At 39.5% G+C, this 18,794-nt stretch overlaps 1 protein-coding gene across 4 annotated transcripts; it reads right to left on the reverse strand.

The window, feature by feature from the left end:
- Window positions 1-890: 890 nt before the first annotated feature.
- LOC100049763 (dnaJ homolog subfamily C member 17) lies at window positions 891-18,769 on the reverse strand. Of its 4 annotated transcripts, XR_005963556.1 has the most exons (13): window positions 18,584-18,769; window positions 17,468-17,537; window positions 16,694-16,752; window positions 15,302-15,389; window positions 14,632-14,714; window positions 13,566-13,662; window positions 13,153-13,202; window positions 11,205-11,282; window positions 7,885-7,962; window positions 6,291-6,425; window positions 5,965-6,206; window positions 4,872-5,078; window positions 1,179-1,315 (listed from the first exon to the last, which is right to left on the reverse strand). XR_005963556.1 is itself a non-coding variant. In XM_041573395.1 (12 exons), the coding sequence occupies exons 1-12, from the start codon at window positions 18,668-18,670 to the stop codon at window positions 1,279-1,281; spliced, it is 1,104 nt and encodes a 367-aa protein (XP_041429329.1). In that variant the 5' UTR covers window positions 18,671-18,768; the 3' UTR covers window positions 891-1,278. The 4 variants fall into 4 exon arrangements, 2 of the variants coding, with proteins under 2 accessions (XP_041429329.1, XP_018083975.1); XM_041573395.1 differs by lacking the exon at window positions 4,872-5,078 and having other exon boundaries at window positions 891-1,315; window positions 18,584-18,768; XR_005963557.1 differs by lacking the exon at window positions 5,965-6,206 and having other exon boundaries at window positions 18,584-18,766.
- Window positions 18,770-18,794: the final 25 nt, after the last annotated feature.

Below are 18,794 nucleotides of genomic sequence, written 5' to 3' on the forward strand. Positions count from 1 at the left end.
ATCATATGTAAAGAAAATACTATTAGAATCAATATTCCCTACACTACAGACTTGCAGTGGGTCAGGCACCCGCGGAGTTCCTGCAAAGCGGTCAGGTTTTGGGGAGGAAGTTCACGACTAACCAACTGCATGGGTGGTTTATGGGTACCTGGGTATCCGGCTAAATTGTGACTCTTATACCTCCTACCTACCCCCCGATGATCAAGTTTATCCACCTCCGGAGTGACACCACTTCTGGTTTTGCTGGTCCCCTGGTCGGGTGGTAAGTAAACCCATTACAGGTGGGTTCAGGAACTGAGTCTGAGATGGAAACATAGCGGGGTATTGGGTGTGGGTCGGGTATGAGTCTGTCCAACCAGACAGGTGCATGACTCTACCTTACAATCAGTAAATGCATGTGTTTCAGGTAATACCCTCTGGTATAATAGTCCCAGTCCACATACAGACGCATCGGTGCTGCTGTAAGAGCTGAACACAGTTTTTAAAAAAAAATATATGCACCATCTTCTATCAGTCCATGTGGAATACTATGTCATTGTTATACCTGTGTGATATATTGCTGCCATGCAAAGAAAGCATCATGTTGGTAATGGACAGTGGCCAAAGCTTGTATTTAGATGTAGCTAAAACACCTGTGTCCATCAGGGGCAAACATCACACTCAAGCCACACAACTGAATGTACAGCATTCTCTGCATAACCACAGCACACTACCCTATTACAAGGGACAGTTAATACCTTACGTGCCCTTTACTTCCCTAGTCCAATCAGTGTAATGTTTCTACATGTCTTGTCCCATTACTGAATTGATGAGTTTTAGATGCACCTCCTTGCACTGTACATACACGCTGTAAATGCCTACAAACAAACAAAAAATAATTCCAGTGAAAGGTAAGTATACGAGATTTAATAACCAAGTACAGAACCTCATATACCAATTCTGTTATTGCCAGTGTACATATAAAAACCAATGTCTTTTGTTTTGGTGGATGATTGTGCGGCAAACGGCTCACCAACCTGCTTTTGTTCAATATTTCTCTCCAGATTACAAGGGCAAGAGTCTGCATCATCCCACCTAGAGGTTCACGTCTTATAAAGACGCTTATTAGTACAGAACAAGAACAAACCGAAACTGCTGAAAAAAAATCAGCAACCAGTAAAAAAAAAAAGCCCAAATCTGTCAGATGGGTGGGGTGTTAAGTGTTCAAGTCCTCATCTTCTCTTTGCATTTGCTCCATGAGCTTCTGACGCTCAGCAGCTTGTCTCATCTTCATCATCACTAAGCTTTCGAAATCCCGCTCTGATTGTACAGAACCCTGGATAGAAAAAAACAATTATTATTTCGTAAGAATCAGCTCAAAGGGGTTACATTGGAAATGCCCTGCTTTTAGCCCTCTGCAATTATAAGGCATTATACGCAGAACATGCTGAGAGAAGCTTGTGACTAAAGGTGGCCATACACTGAGCGATCCGCTTGTTTGGCGATGTCAGCAAAAATTACCTTAAAGTGGCCATACACGGGCCGATAAAAGCTGCTGACAGACTGAGTCAGTAGCTTATTGGCCCATGTGTGGGGCCCTCCAACGGGCTTCCCCAATCTATATCTGCCCGAAAGTCGGGCTGAGAGACAAGAGACTGGAATATGAATAGGAGAGGACTGAATAGAAAGGTGAGTAATAAAAAGTAGCCATTACAACACATTTGTAGCCTTATAGAGCATTGGTTTTTAGATGGGTCAGTGACCCCCATTTAAAAACTGTAAAGTGTTAGAAGAAAATAAGGGCAAATAATTAAAAAAACTATAAAAATTAAGGCCAATTGAAAAGTTGCTTAGAATTAGCAATTCTGTAAAATACTAAAAGATTGTAAAGGTGAACCACCGCTTTAAAAGGGAAGTAAAGTCTAAGAAAGAATACTGCTTGAAATGCTGTATTTTGTATAGTAAACATAAACAAGAACTTCCTGCACCACAACAAACAAACAAACAACAAACAAGCTGCTTGAGTTCTGCATGGCTGGGAAGTAAGGTGGGGCTCCCCCTGCTGTTCATAAGTATGATTGTTTCCCTGCAAAGCAGTTAGGGACCGTCTGACAATTCCTATGCACAGCAGTGAATGAAGGGAGAATTTCCCTGCATACAGTCAGATTTCTTATAAAAACGGTACACATTTTTTAATTAAAGTATATTGGAGATAGGTTTCTTTTTCATTGAAGAAAGTAAATAATTGGATTTTTTTTTCCTTTACATGCCCTTTAAGCATATTATATCCATGGATGTACCTTATTAAGATAACAGCTGAATGGTGGTTGATCCAGAGAAAAATCAGATTAACTGGCTGCGGCTGGAAAGTGATTTACTTTCCCGTTTCCCTTATACCAGTCCACAATATTCTGGACTGTACAGTTCTGTACCATGTCGGATCTCAGCCTGCGGAGAAACGCTGCCCCGCTGCTCTTCTGCTCCTGCTCTGCCTGCATCCGGAAGCATGGTTTCTGATTGATTGCAGGCAGATGCGGCGGATTTCCAGTCTTTTTGCATTTAGCGACAGAATTTGCCTGCAGTTCAAAAGACAAGGGGAGCAACAGGGCAGCGTATTCTCCACCTGCGGAGAATCCACAATGTTATACATCCTAGCCTAAGTAGTCGCTGCACCATGGCCATATCTACTATACTATGCAATGACACATCCGGTATTAAAGGGGACCTGTCACCCTAAAAAATAATTCCAAATCCTGTTTTACGATGTTATTCAAGCAGAATAAACTTCACTTATACCATATACATGATTTCAATTTTATTTCTTTTAGTCTTGTAAATCACAATCACGTCAAGCAGGCAGCAGCCATTTTGTGGACACTTATTAAGGCAAGCTAAAATCTTGTTTATCCACCATAATGGGGCACTTGTACCCACACCTGTGCAATGGCTACAAAATTAAATGTTGGAAAGTAATTGCTTGCCCCGCCTCTATGCCTAAGGCATAGAGGAGGGGAAGGTAATATATGATAGTTGAGTTTATAACCAGTACAGTAAAAAAAAATAAAAAAAATGGGTTTCATGATTAATTTTAAAAGGACTTTTATTATACAGATTTTCATGAGTGGGTGACATGACCCCTTTAAGGAGTGTGAAGGCTATCCTAGCCTGCCACAAACATGTGCAGAGACGTTCACTGTTATAGAATATAATTATTTATGCAATGTAGGGATGCACGAATCCACTATTTGGGATTCGGCCGAAATCCCTGAATCCTTTGTGAAAGATTCGGCCGAATACCGAACGAATCCTAATTTGCATATGCAAATTAAGGGCAGGAAAGGAAAAAGTGGAAAAAATTCTTCTTCTGTGACAAAAAGTCATGCGATTTCCCTACCTGCCCCTAATTTACATATGCAAACTAGGATTTGGATTTGGTTCGGCCAGGCACAAGGATTCGGCCGAATCCTGCTGAAAAAGGCAGAATCCTGGCTAAATCCCGAACCGAATCCTGGATTCGGTGCATCCCTAATGCAATGTCAAGCTGCACTTTGCAGTTAACAGTCCATTAATTATGTGAACATAATGAAGAAAAGGATGAGGAAAACCAGAGGTGAATAACGGGGAGCAGGGAAAGCAGTTGGGATAGAGACAAAGGCAACAGAAAATATATATATACCGTATATACCCGAGTATAAGCCGAGTTTTTCAGCATCCAAAATGTGCTGAAAAAGTCTACCTCGGCTTATACTCGGGTCAGTAGTACCTGACCCGAGTAGCTGAGATTGCAGTCACTTTTAATCATTCCTATACCAACAGTTCACTTGGGGAGAGACTGCAATATCCCACAATGCCCTCTGTTGGTTATATGAAAGAACAGTGCGCCCTCTGTTGGTTATATAAAAGAATAACAGTGACTGCAATATCACACAGCACCCTCTGTTGGTTATATGAAAGAATAACAGTGACTGCAATATCACACAGCGCCCTCTGTTGGTTATATGAAAGAATAACAGTGACTGCAATATCACACAGTGCCCTCTGTTGGTTATATGAAAGAATAAGAGTGACTGCAATATCACACAGTGCCCTCTGTTGGTTATATGAAAGAATAAGGGTGACTGCAATATCACACAGCGTTCTCTGTTGGTTATACCAAAGATTAACAGTGATGGCAATATCAAACAGCACCCTCTGCACATGGTAGTGGGACAGTGGGACAATGCACACAGTAATCCGTTTGGCAATTCTCTGTCACCATCAACTTTGCAAAGAAGTCCGGTTGATTGCTGGGGGGGTCGCTTTGGCAGAATGTGCGCTGCTGGGAGACAGGGCTGTAGTTGTGTCTAGGCTTATACTCGAGTCAATACGTTTTCCCAGTTTTCGTAGGTAAAATTAGGTACCTTGGCTTATACTCGGATCGGCTTATACTCGAGTATATACGGTATTCAGTTTTACAATGAGTAGCACAGTCAGTCTTCCAGCACCTTCACAAGGCAACACAGATAAAGGCTGAGAAGACAAATAGTTGGCTAAACCAGTCATACTATCAGATGAATGGGAAGCTACTGTCCAATCTCTTGGGTCACATGAAGAAAAGCAGAGCCGGTAATAATATACAGATTGTTCCAGAACATACATTCTTTCACGTGCAGGCTCTCTTAGGTAAAGTGAAAAAGCTCAGGAACATTGGGAACTAAAGGAAGTAATGTAAATGTCCTTTAGATCTAACCTGAAAGATAAGATTTGCTATGAAATAACCCCAGCTTACCCCATGCACACAGCCAGGGTGCCTATGTTGCACATGTTTTGGGTCAAGGGCACCCAGAGAATTGTGCAGTGCACAGAATTCTTGCTGGAAATACATTATTTAGTACTAATTAAGATCCACCCACCTCTGAGCTCACAATTTTTTTTTTTGGAATGTGTCGGCCAGGGCCCTGGAGAAATTAGAGGGAACATTCCTATGTGGCGCTGTAATAAACACTGAAGCATGCAGTAATTACAGGGCTCCTTTTGCTTCCTGCAGCTGCTCTGCTCCGAGATTGGCCCAGCAGTTTGGGAAGCAACACGGACCTGGCATACAGAAAAACCTTTGGCACCTGTGATTGAAAAAAAAGGATGGACTACTTAGTATAGACGTGGGCAAATGGAGACTCACAAGGTGCTGTATGACTAAACCATCGTCAATACATCTGTTTCTTTAGGACATTTAAAAAACGTTTTTAGGGTTCCATGCACTTTCATATAGATGCTTAAAGGAACAGTTCAGTGTAAAAATAAAAACCGGGTAAATGGATAGGCTGTACAACATAAATAATGTTTGTAATATAGTTAGTTAGCCAAATATGTAATGTATAAAGGCTGGAGTGACTGGATGTGTAACATAATAGCCAGAATAGTATTTTCTGGTTTTCAGCTCTCTAACTCTGGGGGCCACATGGGACATAATAGTTCAGTGAGTTTGCAATTGATCCTCAGCATTCAGCTCAGATTCAAAAGCAACAGTTATGATCCATGTGCCCCCCCCCTTTAGTCACCGATTGGTTACTGCCTGGTAACCAATAAGAAAGCTGCAAAGCAGGAAGTAGTGTTCTGGCTATTATATTAGACAGCCAGTCACTCCAGCCTTTATTCATTACATTTTTGGCTAACTAACTATATAAGAGACATTTTTTATTTTGCACATCCTATCTATTTATCCAGTTTTCATTTTTACACCAAACAATTCCTTTAAAGGAGATCTAAATCCCTCCCAGTTGCCAGTTTAACTATTCTGCTCCAAAAACACTTCATTTAACAGAACTGCTCAGAGATCATCAAACCTATCGGGCCTTGTCAGTTGTGTTCCATGGCTTTGATCAATAAAGGAGAACTAACCCCCTCTTGATAGCCCTATAATACCTTTGCAATTTCCTTTTTTCCACTCCTGCATGAGCTGCTTTGCTTAGACCTGCACTGCTGTGGACCCAATCTCCTCCATCTTACCTCTTGCTTGAAGCGCCGATAGTGACATGCGCAGTAGAGCCTGTCATGTGCATTTGATCTCCAACATTTGCAAGCTTCTTGGTTAGCTTGGGTAACCACAGCAATGCCCAATCACACTGAGACCCGGGGTATAAATCTTGCGCATGTGCAAACTTGATAATGAAGTGCAGGTGGAAGAATGTAGCGCAGACGGAAGAGTGAATACGGAAGTGCAGAATCCAAAGTGGCAGTCGCAAAGAAAGCTATATCTGAGTATCAGTTAGGAGCAGGGTCTAGTTTTTCCTTTAAATCATCTTTATCCATGCAGAGCCATTGTGGATTCTTACCTGGGAGGGTACAGAATGTGTACTGACATATGACCAACTGCAATTCTCCTGGACAGTGGAAGGAGGAGGGGTACCCAACCAGGAGAGTGTTAGAGGGTTACTTAAAAGGCCGGATTCGTTTCTCACTGCCATTTCCTGTGGGGTAGAAAGTATATACATCAGTGTTAGCTCTGCAACATCTGGAGCTGTGACTTCTTGCCTATACACAAGTCTCTCTCTAATATTGGGGCATGTTTACTAACATTGGAGATAAATATCTGGAGAGATCTACGGAGATGTTGCCCATGGCAACCAATCAGATCTTTGCTTTTGTTTTCTAACTTAGAGGTGGCTGTTTAAATCTACTTGCTGATTAGTTGCCATGGGCAACATCTCCAGAAATCTCTCTCCAGTGCCCCTTAATTTCCAAAACAAAAAATATTGTTGCTGTCCTTCAATAAAACAACAGGGTTATTCCATAAGGCAGAAGGAGTCCAAACCCTTACATTATTTTTTGCCAATACACAAAACATTTTGGGGGATCCATCCCTTGTACACTGGAGCACTTGTGATTTCCACTGAATAATGGCTCAGAATATCCATATGGGTGAATGTGTGTAACTGGGACCAACATTGTGTTATTTGTAAATGTAATTTTATTGAAAGCAGCAGTGCTTGTCCCTTGCTATTCTCTGAATTGCTGGTTCTGACTTGAAGCAATGTATAGAAGTCAGCTCATTATAAGGCATGGCATCATTGGAAATGGAATCTTGGCTTGGAGAGGAACTAATAATATTCACAAACATATGGAGTAGTGCTACACAACCACTCTTACTGCTTTTTGTAGCGTTGGGTGGCGACAGGCTGCCCAGGTTAGGTATTCACTCCAAAGACATATTCCAGCACAAAACAGGCGACATTTCGAGCTTAGCTAGGAGGCTTGATAAAGGGCTGGCTAAGCACGAAACGTTGCCTGTTTTGTGGCACACATGAACCACATTGTTCACAATATCGGAGTGCTGCTGGACTATTTCTTTGAATTAAACCTGCTATATTGTCTCTAGAGTCAGAACTCTTGAAACTCACTTAGGGGCAGATTTATTAAGGTTCGAATTTCGAGTTGGATTTTTGGTCAAAACTCACAAATTCGAGTTGGGAATAATCCAAACTCAAATTCGAGATTTATCATACCTTAACCCTGGGAACAACTCGAATTCGACTATTCGCCACCTTAAACCTGGCGAGTTCATGTAGAAGTCAATGGCAGAGGTGCAGTGACCCATTTGAAGATGTTAATAGCTTTCCTGAAATTTGAGTTTTTTGTTGTTTTTTTTTTGGAGAAAACTCGATACAAGTTTAGTTTAATTCGAACTCGAGTTTTCATGTCAGTAATATTAGTTTGAGTTTTAGACGTTCGAGTTTTTTTTTTAAATAAGATACTATTCGAATTTTCAGGTCATTCAAGTCCGAGGTAAATAAAACTCTAACATTTGACCTTTGATAAATCCGCCCTTAGTATTACATTTCATTACTATGTTATTTTGGCATATACATGCCCTTTACCCAGTTTACCTACAAAGTAATTCCCGTGAACGTTGAGATAGGAAGAACTTACGGCAGCTTTAAATGATGAAAACTCTGCTATGGCAGTTCCTTTCTTGCTGGAGATGAGTAAATGTGTAACTTGCCCATACTGTAACAGAATGAAATGCATCAATTACTATATGTATAATCTCCAAGGGAATCATCCCAACAGTATATACACGCATATGACTTAAAATATCTGCCTTTGTTTATAAGATCTGGGCACTAATGGCACATTTAAAAGAGGCACTAAATAATATTTATGCTCTGTGTGCAAGTAACATCACAGTAAAATGTGCTTTAAATATTGTTTATAGATGGGCCAGACCCAAGGCCAGGCAGCACACAATATAAAGGAAATTAAATAGGGTACATATTTAGCCTAAAAAAAGGTTTGATTGGCCCCTGTTTACACTGTATGACCATTAATGTGATAGATAGATGATAGATAGTGAGAGAGATAGATAAATATAGCAGATAGATAGAGGAGAGAGAGAGAGAGAGAGAGAGAGAGAGAGAGAGAGAGAGAGAGAGAGAGAGCAGATAGATAGATACAGGAGATAGATTAGATAAAATAGATAGATTAGATTAGATAGATATAGCAGATAGAGTAAATAACCATAAATTCTATGTTTTCAGGGTATGGGTTAGTCTATGGGAAAATGTAGTTTATTACTGACATCATTAGTATAATAATCTTGCAGATATGAATTAAATGCGATTCCCTCCCCAGTTATGAAATGACATCAAATGGTGGTTAACAGTGGTATTCTGAGTGGGCAAATGTCACTAACTATTACATGTGGTATATAGGCATATAATACACAAAAGCTATGACTATCTTGTAAATGATATCCTTAGAAACGGTGAGTTCTGACGTCATCAGTTATAAACGGTGAGTTCTGATGTCATTTCTGTCACATGACTCACTGAAATTTAAGTATTATAATAAATAAAGTACCCCCAGTTGTAAAATATGAGGATATTAGAAGTTACCTCGGAGTTCCATGACCTGTATAAAAACACTCTGCCTTCAGCCTCGTGTTTTTATATGGTCATGAAACTCCTCTGTAACTTATACTATCCTTATAATTTACAAGAGGGGGTACTTTATTCACTATATAAACTGCAGCTTAATCTATGACACATTGCCTTCTGATAACCCACCTCCTTGCCTAACTGAGTCATAAATTAATCTTTTTGATTTTAGTGCCCCCTGGTGGCCATTACCTATATACTATACAGGTACAAAATCGATTATCCAGAATGCTCAGGACCAGGGGTTTTCCGGATTAGGGATCTTTCCATAATTGGGATCTTCATACCTGAAGTCTGTACAACATTAAATAAACCCAATAGGAATGTTTTGCCACCAATATGGATTAATTCTATGTTGGCTGAGATCAAGTACAAGGTACTTACAGCGAAGGGGAATTTATTTTTTAAAAATTTTAATTATTTGAATAAATAAGTGTCTATGGGAGACAGCCTTCTTGTAATTCAGAGCTTTCTTAATGACAGGTTTCCAGATAACAGATCCCATATATTTGTATTTCTTCCAATACTAAACCTTAATTCTTTATACAAGTATCGTCATCAAGGCCAAACCTGGAAAGAACCTGTAAAACTCAAAGGCATCAGCCCTCCCATGGGTTTGTGGGAATACATTTACAAAAACTTAAAGGGGAATCATGAAAATGAAAATTTAATATAAGCTTCATCATATTGAAATAAGACACTTTCTAAATACAACCAATTAAAACTTTTTTCCCTTTTCTGAAATAATTAGGGATGCACCGAATCGACTATTTTGTATTTGGCAGAACCCCCGAATCCTTCACGAAAGATTTGGCCGAATACTGAACCGAATCCTTATTTGAATATGCAAATTGTGAAGGGGAAAACATTTTTTACTTCCTTGTTTTGTGACAAAAAGTCACGCGATTTCCCGGCCCCTAATTTGCATATGCAAATTAGGATTCAGATTCGGTTTGGCTGGGAAGAAGGATTCGGCCAAATCCGAATCCTGCTCAAAAAGGCCGAATCCTGGCCGAATCGAATCCTGGATTCAGTGCATCCCTAGAAATAATCAAGTTTATCTTCACTATTCCTCTCTCATCATCTGTTTCTCCTCATTCTGTCTTTATTCAGGAGTTGGGTGTCAGATGAATGATCCAATATATCTTATAGGGGGCTCCTTTTGCGTAGAAGATGTATTAGAGCTCACTCTATTAAAATCACCAGACACCATGGGGCAGATTTATCAAGGGTCGAAGTGAATTCGAGGGAATTTTCGAAGTAAAAAAATTTGAAATTCGAAGTAATTTTTTGGATACTTTTTTTTTGGATACTTCGACCATCGAATAGGATACCATGACTTAGAATTTTCTTTGAATTCGTTTCGAAGTGAAATAGTCCGAATATTCGACCATTCAATAATCGAAATACTGTCTCTTTAAAAAAACTTCGACTTCAATACTTCGCCAAATTAAACCTGCTGAAGTGCCATGTTAGCCTATGGGGACTTTCTACAGCATTTTTCTACGTTTTTTGAAGTAAAATCGTTCCATCGTACGATAAAATCGTTCAATTTGAAGGATTTAATCGTTTGATCGAACGATTTTACTTCGACCGCAGAATACACAAATTCGATGTACAAAGTTTGAATCCGATATTCGAAGTATTTCAATTCGATGGTCGAATTTCGAAGTATTTTTTACTTCGAAATTCGACCCTTGATGAATCTGCACCCATGTCTCTCTACATGCAGAATTTGGCAAAAGGCAGTTATTTTTTTATATTTTGTTTGTACTGGAATCAGTTATTTGAGTGAGCTCTAATTCATCTGCTAGGAAAGGAACCCCCCTATAAGATATACTGGATCATTCATCTGACACCCAGCTGCTGCATGAAGACTGAATGAAGAGAAACAGATGTAGTAAATATAAACTTGATTATTTCAGAAACAATGCAGAATTTTTAATTGATTGTATTTAGAAAGTTTCTTACTTCAGTATGAGGAAACGTATATAAAATTTAAATTTTTGCTCTAGTTCCCCTGTATGAGGGGCGGGGGATGGTGAATTTATACTGCCAAGGAGACAAGTAGTTTTGGTCTGCTACTGACATCTTCTGGAGAAACACAATTAGGCCAATGTTTGAGTGTTATTGTTCTTACAAAATCATATTCAATAATAAAACCACATACACACAATCACCAAAGACTTTCTGGACTATTAACCCCCAGTAAAGGTGTGGCTATACTACCCCATGAAATTATAGATGTGGCTAAATGCGATGCACAAGAAGGAAGAGCCACAGAGAACAGAGGATTACTAGATGATCACTAACCTTCTGAAGGAGCATCCTAAGTACATCTTCTGTATAGCCGCCTCTTGTCTCATCATCCTTTTTGTATTTCCATTTTAGCTGAGAAAAAAAGGGGGGACAAGATTTGGGTAGATCTTGGGCTTTCCTCGCTCTTAAAGATTTGGAAATTGCATTTCCTCTTTCTTAGAAGGAAAGCAGTATTTTAATGAAGCATTTATTTAATTGTTCTTCAGAAATAAAGACTTTTTTTCAATTGCTTTTAATTTTTTACCGTTTAAACTTTCCATTTTAAAGTGGAATGTTCGTGTCTCGGGTGTTTGAGTCTGGCAGCTCAGTAATTCAGGCGCAGACTCTGAACTGTTACAATTTTGCAATATTGAGTTGATACATTTCTCAGCAGCAAAGATAAGAAATGTATTGATTTGCTTCCAGAGCAGCTTTAGACTTTAAAGGGGTTGTTCACCTTCAAACAACTAGTTGTTTTCAGATAGGTCACCAGAAATAACGACTTTTTCCAATTACTTTCTATTTTCTATGTGTCACCGTTTTTTCTAATATTGAAGTGTAAAGTTCTGGGAGGGGGGGGGGTCGTCGACCCTGTAAACGGTTCTAAATTGATACATTTAGTTGATACATTTCTTATCTTTGTCCCTGCTGAGCAGAATCAATGAGTTTCATTAAAGGCAGTTGTTAATATTCCAGAGATGCTGCTGAGAAATGTATCAACTAAATGTTGCAAAATTGTAACAGTTCAGAGTCTGCACCTGAATTACTGAGCTGCCAGACTCAAACACCAGAGACAGGAACATTCAACTTTACACTTAGATTTTGGAAAAACTAAAAAAAAATAATGAAATGGAATTGAACAAAGTATTTTATTTCTGGGGAACAATCTGAAAACAACTGAACTGAAAAAAAAGTGTTTGGAAGGTGAACAACCCCTATAAACTTAAATATTACAAAAACAGTCACATACAGAAAATAGAAAGTAGTTGGAAAAAGTATTTTTTTCTGGTGAACTATCTGAAACCAACTGAACAGAAACAAGAGTTGGAAGGTGAACAACCCCTTTAATGGCATGTAACATTAAAAACAACAATTATCTCTTCCTGTTCTACAGACCAGAAAAGCACTCCTGGACTTTTGCTGCTGTAAAACAGTGAAATACAGAGTTAATGTGACATGTGCATCTGGCACATAAGAGGCACGCCTTCATTTGCGCGGGAAAAGGGGTGTGGCTGCATGCCGGATGCACATATAAAAGTGTAGTTTAAGGGCTTTAGCACACGGGCAGATTTGGGGAGATTTAGTCGCCTGGCGACCAATCGCCTCTTCTGCGGGACGACAATCTACCCGAACTGTCTTCCCCCTGCTAAAATGAAAAATCGCCTGCAGCAATGCATTTGCGGCGCTTTGATTTCCGAAGTCGCCCAAAGTTGCCTCACAAGGAAACTTTGGGCGACTCTGGAAATCGAAGCGCCAAGAGTGCATTGCAATTTTTCATTTTAGCAGGCGGAAGGCAGGGAGATTGTCTCCCCGAAGAAGAGGCGATTAGTCGCCAGGCGACTAAATCTCCCCGAATCTGCCCGTGTGCTAAAGCCCTTAGGCTCAGCAATGTGCAACTTCCAAATGTCAGCTTTTGGCTGTTTGTGGAATTCTGGATGTTGTAGTTCAGCAGCATCTGGAAGCAATGGACACCACTGGTTGGACTGGTGTTAATATTCATCTAACAAAATACTAAACAAAGGAACAACGTATTCTTTAAATATAATTTCCTTATTTTCAAAAAATAAAATAAAATGAATATCCAGCACTTCTTGCTATTAAAGCAGAATTAGATCATGCTAAATCTCCTGCAATATGCATGGATGAATTGGCATCCCAGTGGGAGATAAAGCATTAAAAAAAATAAAAAAACAAGTAAGCACAGCAAGGCACAATCCAACAAGAATATGCTGAAAGTTCTTACCTTGAGTTTAGCAGACAGTGTCCCATCTACAGCATCACTAGCACTTTGACCTATAGACAATGGTACAGAATGTGAAAATCAGAGACAGCTTGTATACTTATTTCAACTCTGTCATATGATTTGGGCAGAACCATTTCAATCCTACAGTGGTATACAAAATAGGCCTTGGCATTTCAAGTATATAGAGACCCACACAGCCAGCCTAAATAGTGACTGTCTATGGCATCTTATAGCAGCCCCCCAATTTGTCAGAATATGCAGATTTCCAGTCCAAGTTTGGCAGAGGATAATAGTCCCTTCCTTTTCGTAGATATATAAACCTTGGGTTCATTGGACAAAATTAAAAAAAATAAAGGGCAAAGAAAGCATACACATCTAATTAAAACCAAACTGCGTGATAAGAGACTATGTACCTTGCAGCCTCTGTGTCATCTCTGCTTTGATCTGTTCCTGTACCTGCCTCTGTTGCTCCTCCAGCTGCCTTGATTCTTCTTCCAGGAGGCGTATGATCTGAGACAGAAGAAAAATGATATAGCAGAGAGCTATCAACATATTGTGCCAAATATCCATTCAAGGCAGATTATAATAAAATCAGGATGACGGAAAAGTCTATGGCAAATTGGGGGTTATACGGATTTCCTGGTCTGCCACGTGTTAACTGCAGGTCTCTTATTGTATATTATTATTAGAGGACCATAACACACCGACATCTATGATGATAGCAGCCTTGTCAGGAAAGTGTAATACCATACAGAAGTTAAAGGGATTCTGTCATGATTTTCATGATGTAATTTTTATTTCTAAATTACACTGCAAATAACTCGATATACAATATAAAATTTAATTTCTGAACCTGTAAGTGTATTTTTTTTAGTTGTAATATTGGTGTGTAGGCAGCCATCTCAGGTCATTTCAGAAAGAGCCAGCACTTTAGGATGGAACTGCTTTCTGACAGGCTTTTGTTTCTCCTACTCAATGTAACTGAATGTGATGCAGTGGGACCTGGATTTTACTATTAAGGGTTGCTCTTATACCTACCAGGGAGCTGTTATCTTGTGTTAGGGAGCTGCTATCTGGTTACCTTCCCATTGTTCTTTTGTTTGGCTGCTGGGGGGAAAGGGAGGAGGGGTGACATCACTCCAAGTTGCAGTACAGCAGTAAAGAGTGACTGAAGTTTATCAGAATACAAGTTACATGACTGGGGGCAGCTGGGAAACTGACAATATGTATAGCCCCATGTCAGATTTCAAAATTAAATATAAAAAAATCTGTTTGCTCTTTTGAGAAACGAATTTTCAGTGCAGAATTCTGGTGGAGCAGCACTATTAACTGATGTGTTTTAAAAAAAAATTTTTTCCCCATGACAGTATCCCTTTAAATACAACTAGGTGCTGAACAGCAAACTTCACTTTCCCAATATGAATAAAATTCCATAAACTCTTATTTACCACTGTGCCATACAGATTAATCTGCACCTACCTCTTGTTTTAATGTTCGTGCAACTTGTGCTTTATCTTCTTCTGTCACCCGAGTCTGTGCCTCCCGCTCACGTGCCTCTAAGTCTTATAGGGGACAGAGAAAAGAACCTCAGTTAAACAGGTCTGAAGGAACTGCTATTCCAAAGCAGCAGGTAAGGGCACATTCCTACCCAGAACTCACCTCACAATGGATCTGTTATATTATGCAGGTTTAAAGCAAGTTCCATTTAGAACATGGAAAGATTTTAGAATTTCTGCAAAAAATCAGCCCCCCATGAACTTTGCGGAAATCTCTGAAGGCACTTGTGTGCTGTACATTTACAGTAAATGGACTAGGAAATTAAAAATGCCCTTTCGTTATACAAATTATGCTTAGTGTAAACTTCCGTAAAATCCGCTTTTTTCGTATTTTTCTTTTTGCAGTGTTCACTAGTCTATTGTCATATCGGGTTGTCTGCTTCAAAGAAAATATTTTTTACATACAGCTTTGAGCAGCCATATTTCTGGTCTTGGTAGCAATACATTTGAATGCTTCTAGCACAAACTTTGTAGATAATAATGGCAATACTACTATCAATATCTGAACACTAGGCAAGAAATATGTATTAAAGCAATAAAACCCCAATTGAATCTGCAAGGGCCTCCAACAAGGACAACATTTACTCCCTTACCAAGCTTTACTTTCTTTCTCTTCTCATCTAGATTTTGGGTTCTTTTTGCAGCAGCCTCTTTAGCTTTCCGGAGATTGTCATATGCTACCTATGGATACATCACAAATCACAGTTATGAAAGTCAATGTACCCATATGATAACCATAGTATAAATGTTCACATACACAGAAAATCATGGAAAATGTTGCTATCATGATACTTTTTCATAATAGATTGGAGATCAGATTTGTACCTAGTTGCACTGGCTGAGTATGTTTTCTATAGAACTGTATTCAACTGATGCAATTTTGTTGTGCACATGTACCTGAGATAGAGCTTACTGTAATAATGATGAGCACACCCTGTGTATACCATGTGATGTCAATAGCATATAGGCAAACATACATCCCAAAAGGAAATAAGGGGGTTGTCCAACTACTGGCATACCATTTCTATCACTGCTTTGCCCAACTAAGTGGATGATATATTGCAGCCATACTATACTTTTTATACTAGGCAGGGATTCCTCTAACACTTCACAAGTCTAGGACAATTTCCCATTCAATTTAGAGCAAAATGACCCTCTCTTTTCATAGGCTAAAATTGAAGGCAAAGCAGGTCAGCAATGGTGGACTTCTGGACTACAAGATCTCTTATATGATTTACTCCAAATGAAGCCATTAGGTGAAAGAACCTTCTTCTTGCACTATAGGACCCTGAACAGCCCGGTGCTGTGTGTATGTTTAAAGGAACAGTAACACCAGAAAATGAAAGTGTTTTAAAGTAATAAAAATATCATGTACTGTTGCCCTGCATTGGTAAAACTGATCTGTTTGCTTCAGAAATACTACTATAGTTCATATAAACAAGCTGCTGTGCAGCAATGGTGGAAATTGAAAAAAGTCTATATGGCACAGGGTAAATAGTGGATAACAGATAACATTATGTTCTACAGAACTTATCTGCTGTGTAACCTGAACATTTTCTCCTTTGAATGGCTGCTCCCATTGCTACACAGCAGCTTATTTATATAAACAGTAGTGTTTCTGAAGCAAACACAGCAGCTTTACCAGTGCAGGGCAACACTGCATTATATTTGTATTACTTTAAATCACTTTCCTTTTTTGATGTTACTGTTCCTTTAAACATACACACAGCACCGGGCTGTACTGAATACTATGCAAGGGTTGGGTTTATAGATTATTTTCTTAAACAACATCTGCTGAACTGCAGAATGCCCATCCCGAACCTATTTTGGGCGGCAAGGTCCTGAACATACAGATAACATTTCATAAGGACATGCTGCCAATGGTAACATATATTAGGTCATCATCCTACACTTTATGATTACCATACAGAACAGAGTAGTTCTCTAACAATGTTCTGTTTTATGTCACATATACTTGCACTTACCTTGGCTGCACCATCAGTCAACACTTCCAAGGCCTGAGACAGCTGGTGAAACAGTTCAGCTACAAAAAAAATAATAATAATACTAATACAGAAACAGAAAAAATGTGTTACACAATAGCATTACAATTGTCCCCAATATACCAATGCAATTGACTTTGCCAATCATTATGATTTTCTATTCCATTTTATACTTAGCTCAAATCACATACATACATACATACATATGAAGCAACACTTGGCAGCCACAAGACAGGAGCGAAAAGCTCAGGTAATGTTAAGTTCTAAGTCAGTGATCCCCAACCTGTGGCTCATGAGCAAAATGTTGCTCACCAACCCTTTGGATGTTGCTCCCAGTGGCCTCAGAGCAGGTGCTTATTTTTGAATTCCTGGTATGACGGCAATTATTTGTTGTGAACCGCGAAAAAAAGAGCCTCCTGAAGGTTGACAGTTCACAAAGGGCCAATCACAGCACTTACAGTCTGGCATCCCCAAGAACATTTTCCTACTTGTGTTGCTCCCCAACTCCTTTTACATCTGAATGTTGCTCACAGGTAAAAAAAAAATTTGGGGACCCATGTTCCCCAAAAGTGCTGCAACGGTAGTACAGGACGTGAGTTCTAGGGTTAGGTGATTGTGGATATCAAACATTTGTCAAAGCTGTACTCATCTAGCAAAGGAAGGAGAATCAGAACACTTACATTCTGCTTTAGGGATAAAATATGTTATCTCTCATAGAGTATATATATTTATGCAGCAAAATACATGGCGGATTACCTGCCCGAGGGTTGTCTGGATTCTTGTCTGGATGGCAAGTTAGCGCTTTCTGTCTGTATGCTTTCTTAATCTAGGTAGTTCCACAAGACAAAAAGATGATTAATAAGACACCATAAATCAGTGAGAGCTGCCGAACAACTGTCATCCGACAAAAAATAAATCTATTCACCTATACAATATGAATATAGAAAATGTGCTTATTTACAGCTCAGAACTTTGGTTAAAAGCCCAATAAGAACCACCTTTTGTTCAAATAAGTATTATTTTTACCATCACATGCTCCCTTGCATTACAACCCTTAAAGCTAATTGTCAGTCATATCTTGCATCCTTAGATAAACCTCAACAACTCTTCCTCTCTCTCTTTATAACTGTCCCTAAACGTGTCCCTTCTCTGTCTCCATAAGTGCCACTCAACATGCCCATTCTCTCTCTTCATAACTGTCCCTTAACTTGTCCCTTCTCTGGGGCAAATTCACTAACCTCCGGAAATTTCAATGGACGTATATGTTGCAGCAAATACATTACACTACACAAGCCCAGGGAACCTTAATAAAATAGAGTTGTTATTTTGCACTACACATGAGGCCAGTGTATAGTTTATGTGCCATATTTTAGGAAATGTAGGGGGGAAGCCGGGTACCCTAAAAAAACTTTTAGATCTTTTGCAGCCCATCACCCTGAAAAACTGAAATTAAGAAAAATTTTCAATCAACTCTATTGCATTTCGCCTGGTCTGAGGTGGCGAAGGCAAGTCTGGCGCAAGAGGTAACGTTCATAAAATCCGCATCTTAGTGAATTTGCGTAGTGTGAAGTAGCGATACAGTCTGTCTCCTTCGCTAGTGAAGTTACGCCAGCACCCGTTAGTAAATCGGCGAAGTCCAGAAATGACGTCACGCTGGAGAAATTTTCACCAGCGTTAGTCACTTCGCCCTTTAGTAAATTTGCCCCTCTGTCTCCATATCTGCCTCTCAACGTGCCCATTCTCTTTCTCCATAAATTGTCAGTTCTTTCTCTTCATAGCTGCCCCTCAACTTGTCCCTTCTCTGTCTCCATAACTGCCCCTGAACAGTGAACACTAAAGTAACTCTATCTAGCATTCCAACCCTATAATTACCTGTTTTCCTGTTGCATGCGGCCCCACTCCCAGCAGCCCATACAGATCCATTTGGAGCAACTCCTTAGAAGCCTTTCCAGAAGTCATTGTTCCTCTATTTTTTTTCTTTTCGGCTTCCACACTCAATGGAAAAGATGCCTACTTTTCATGTATTTTGCCTCCTATGATAGAACGCCCCCACCTGCTATCGGGATATGTAGTTTGTTTCTTA

This window comes from Xenopus laevis, chromosome 8L, assembly GCF_017654675.1.
Source record: "Xenopus laevis strain J_2021 chromosome 8L, Xenopus_laevis_v10.1, whole genome shotgun sequence".
In the NCBI taxonomy this organism is placed as follows: Eukaryota; Metazoa; Chordata; class Amphibia; order Anura; family Pipidae; genus Xenopus; species Xenopus laevis.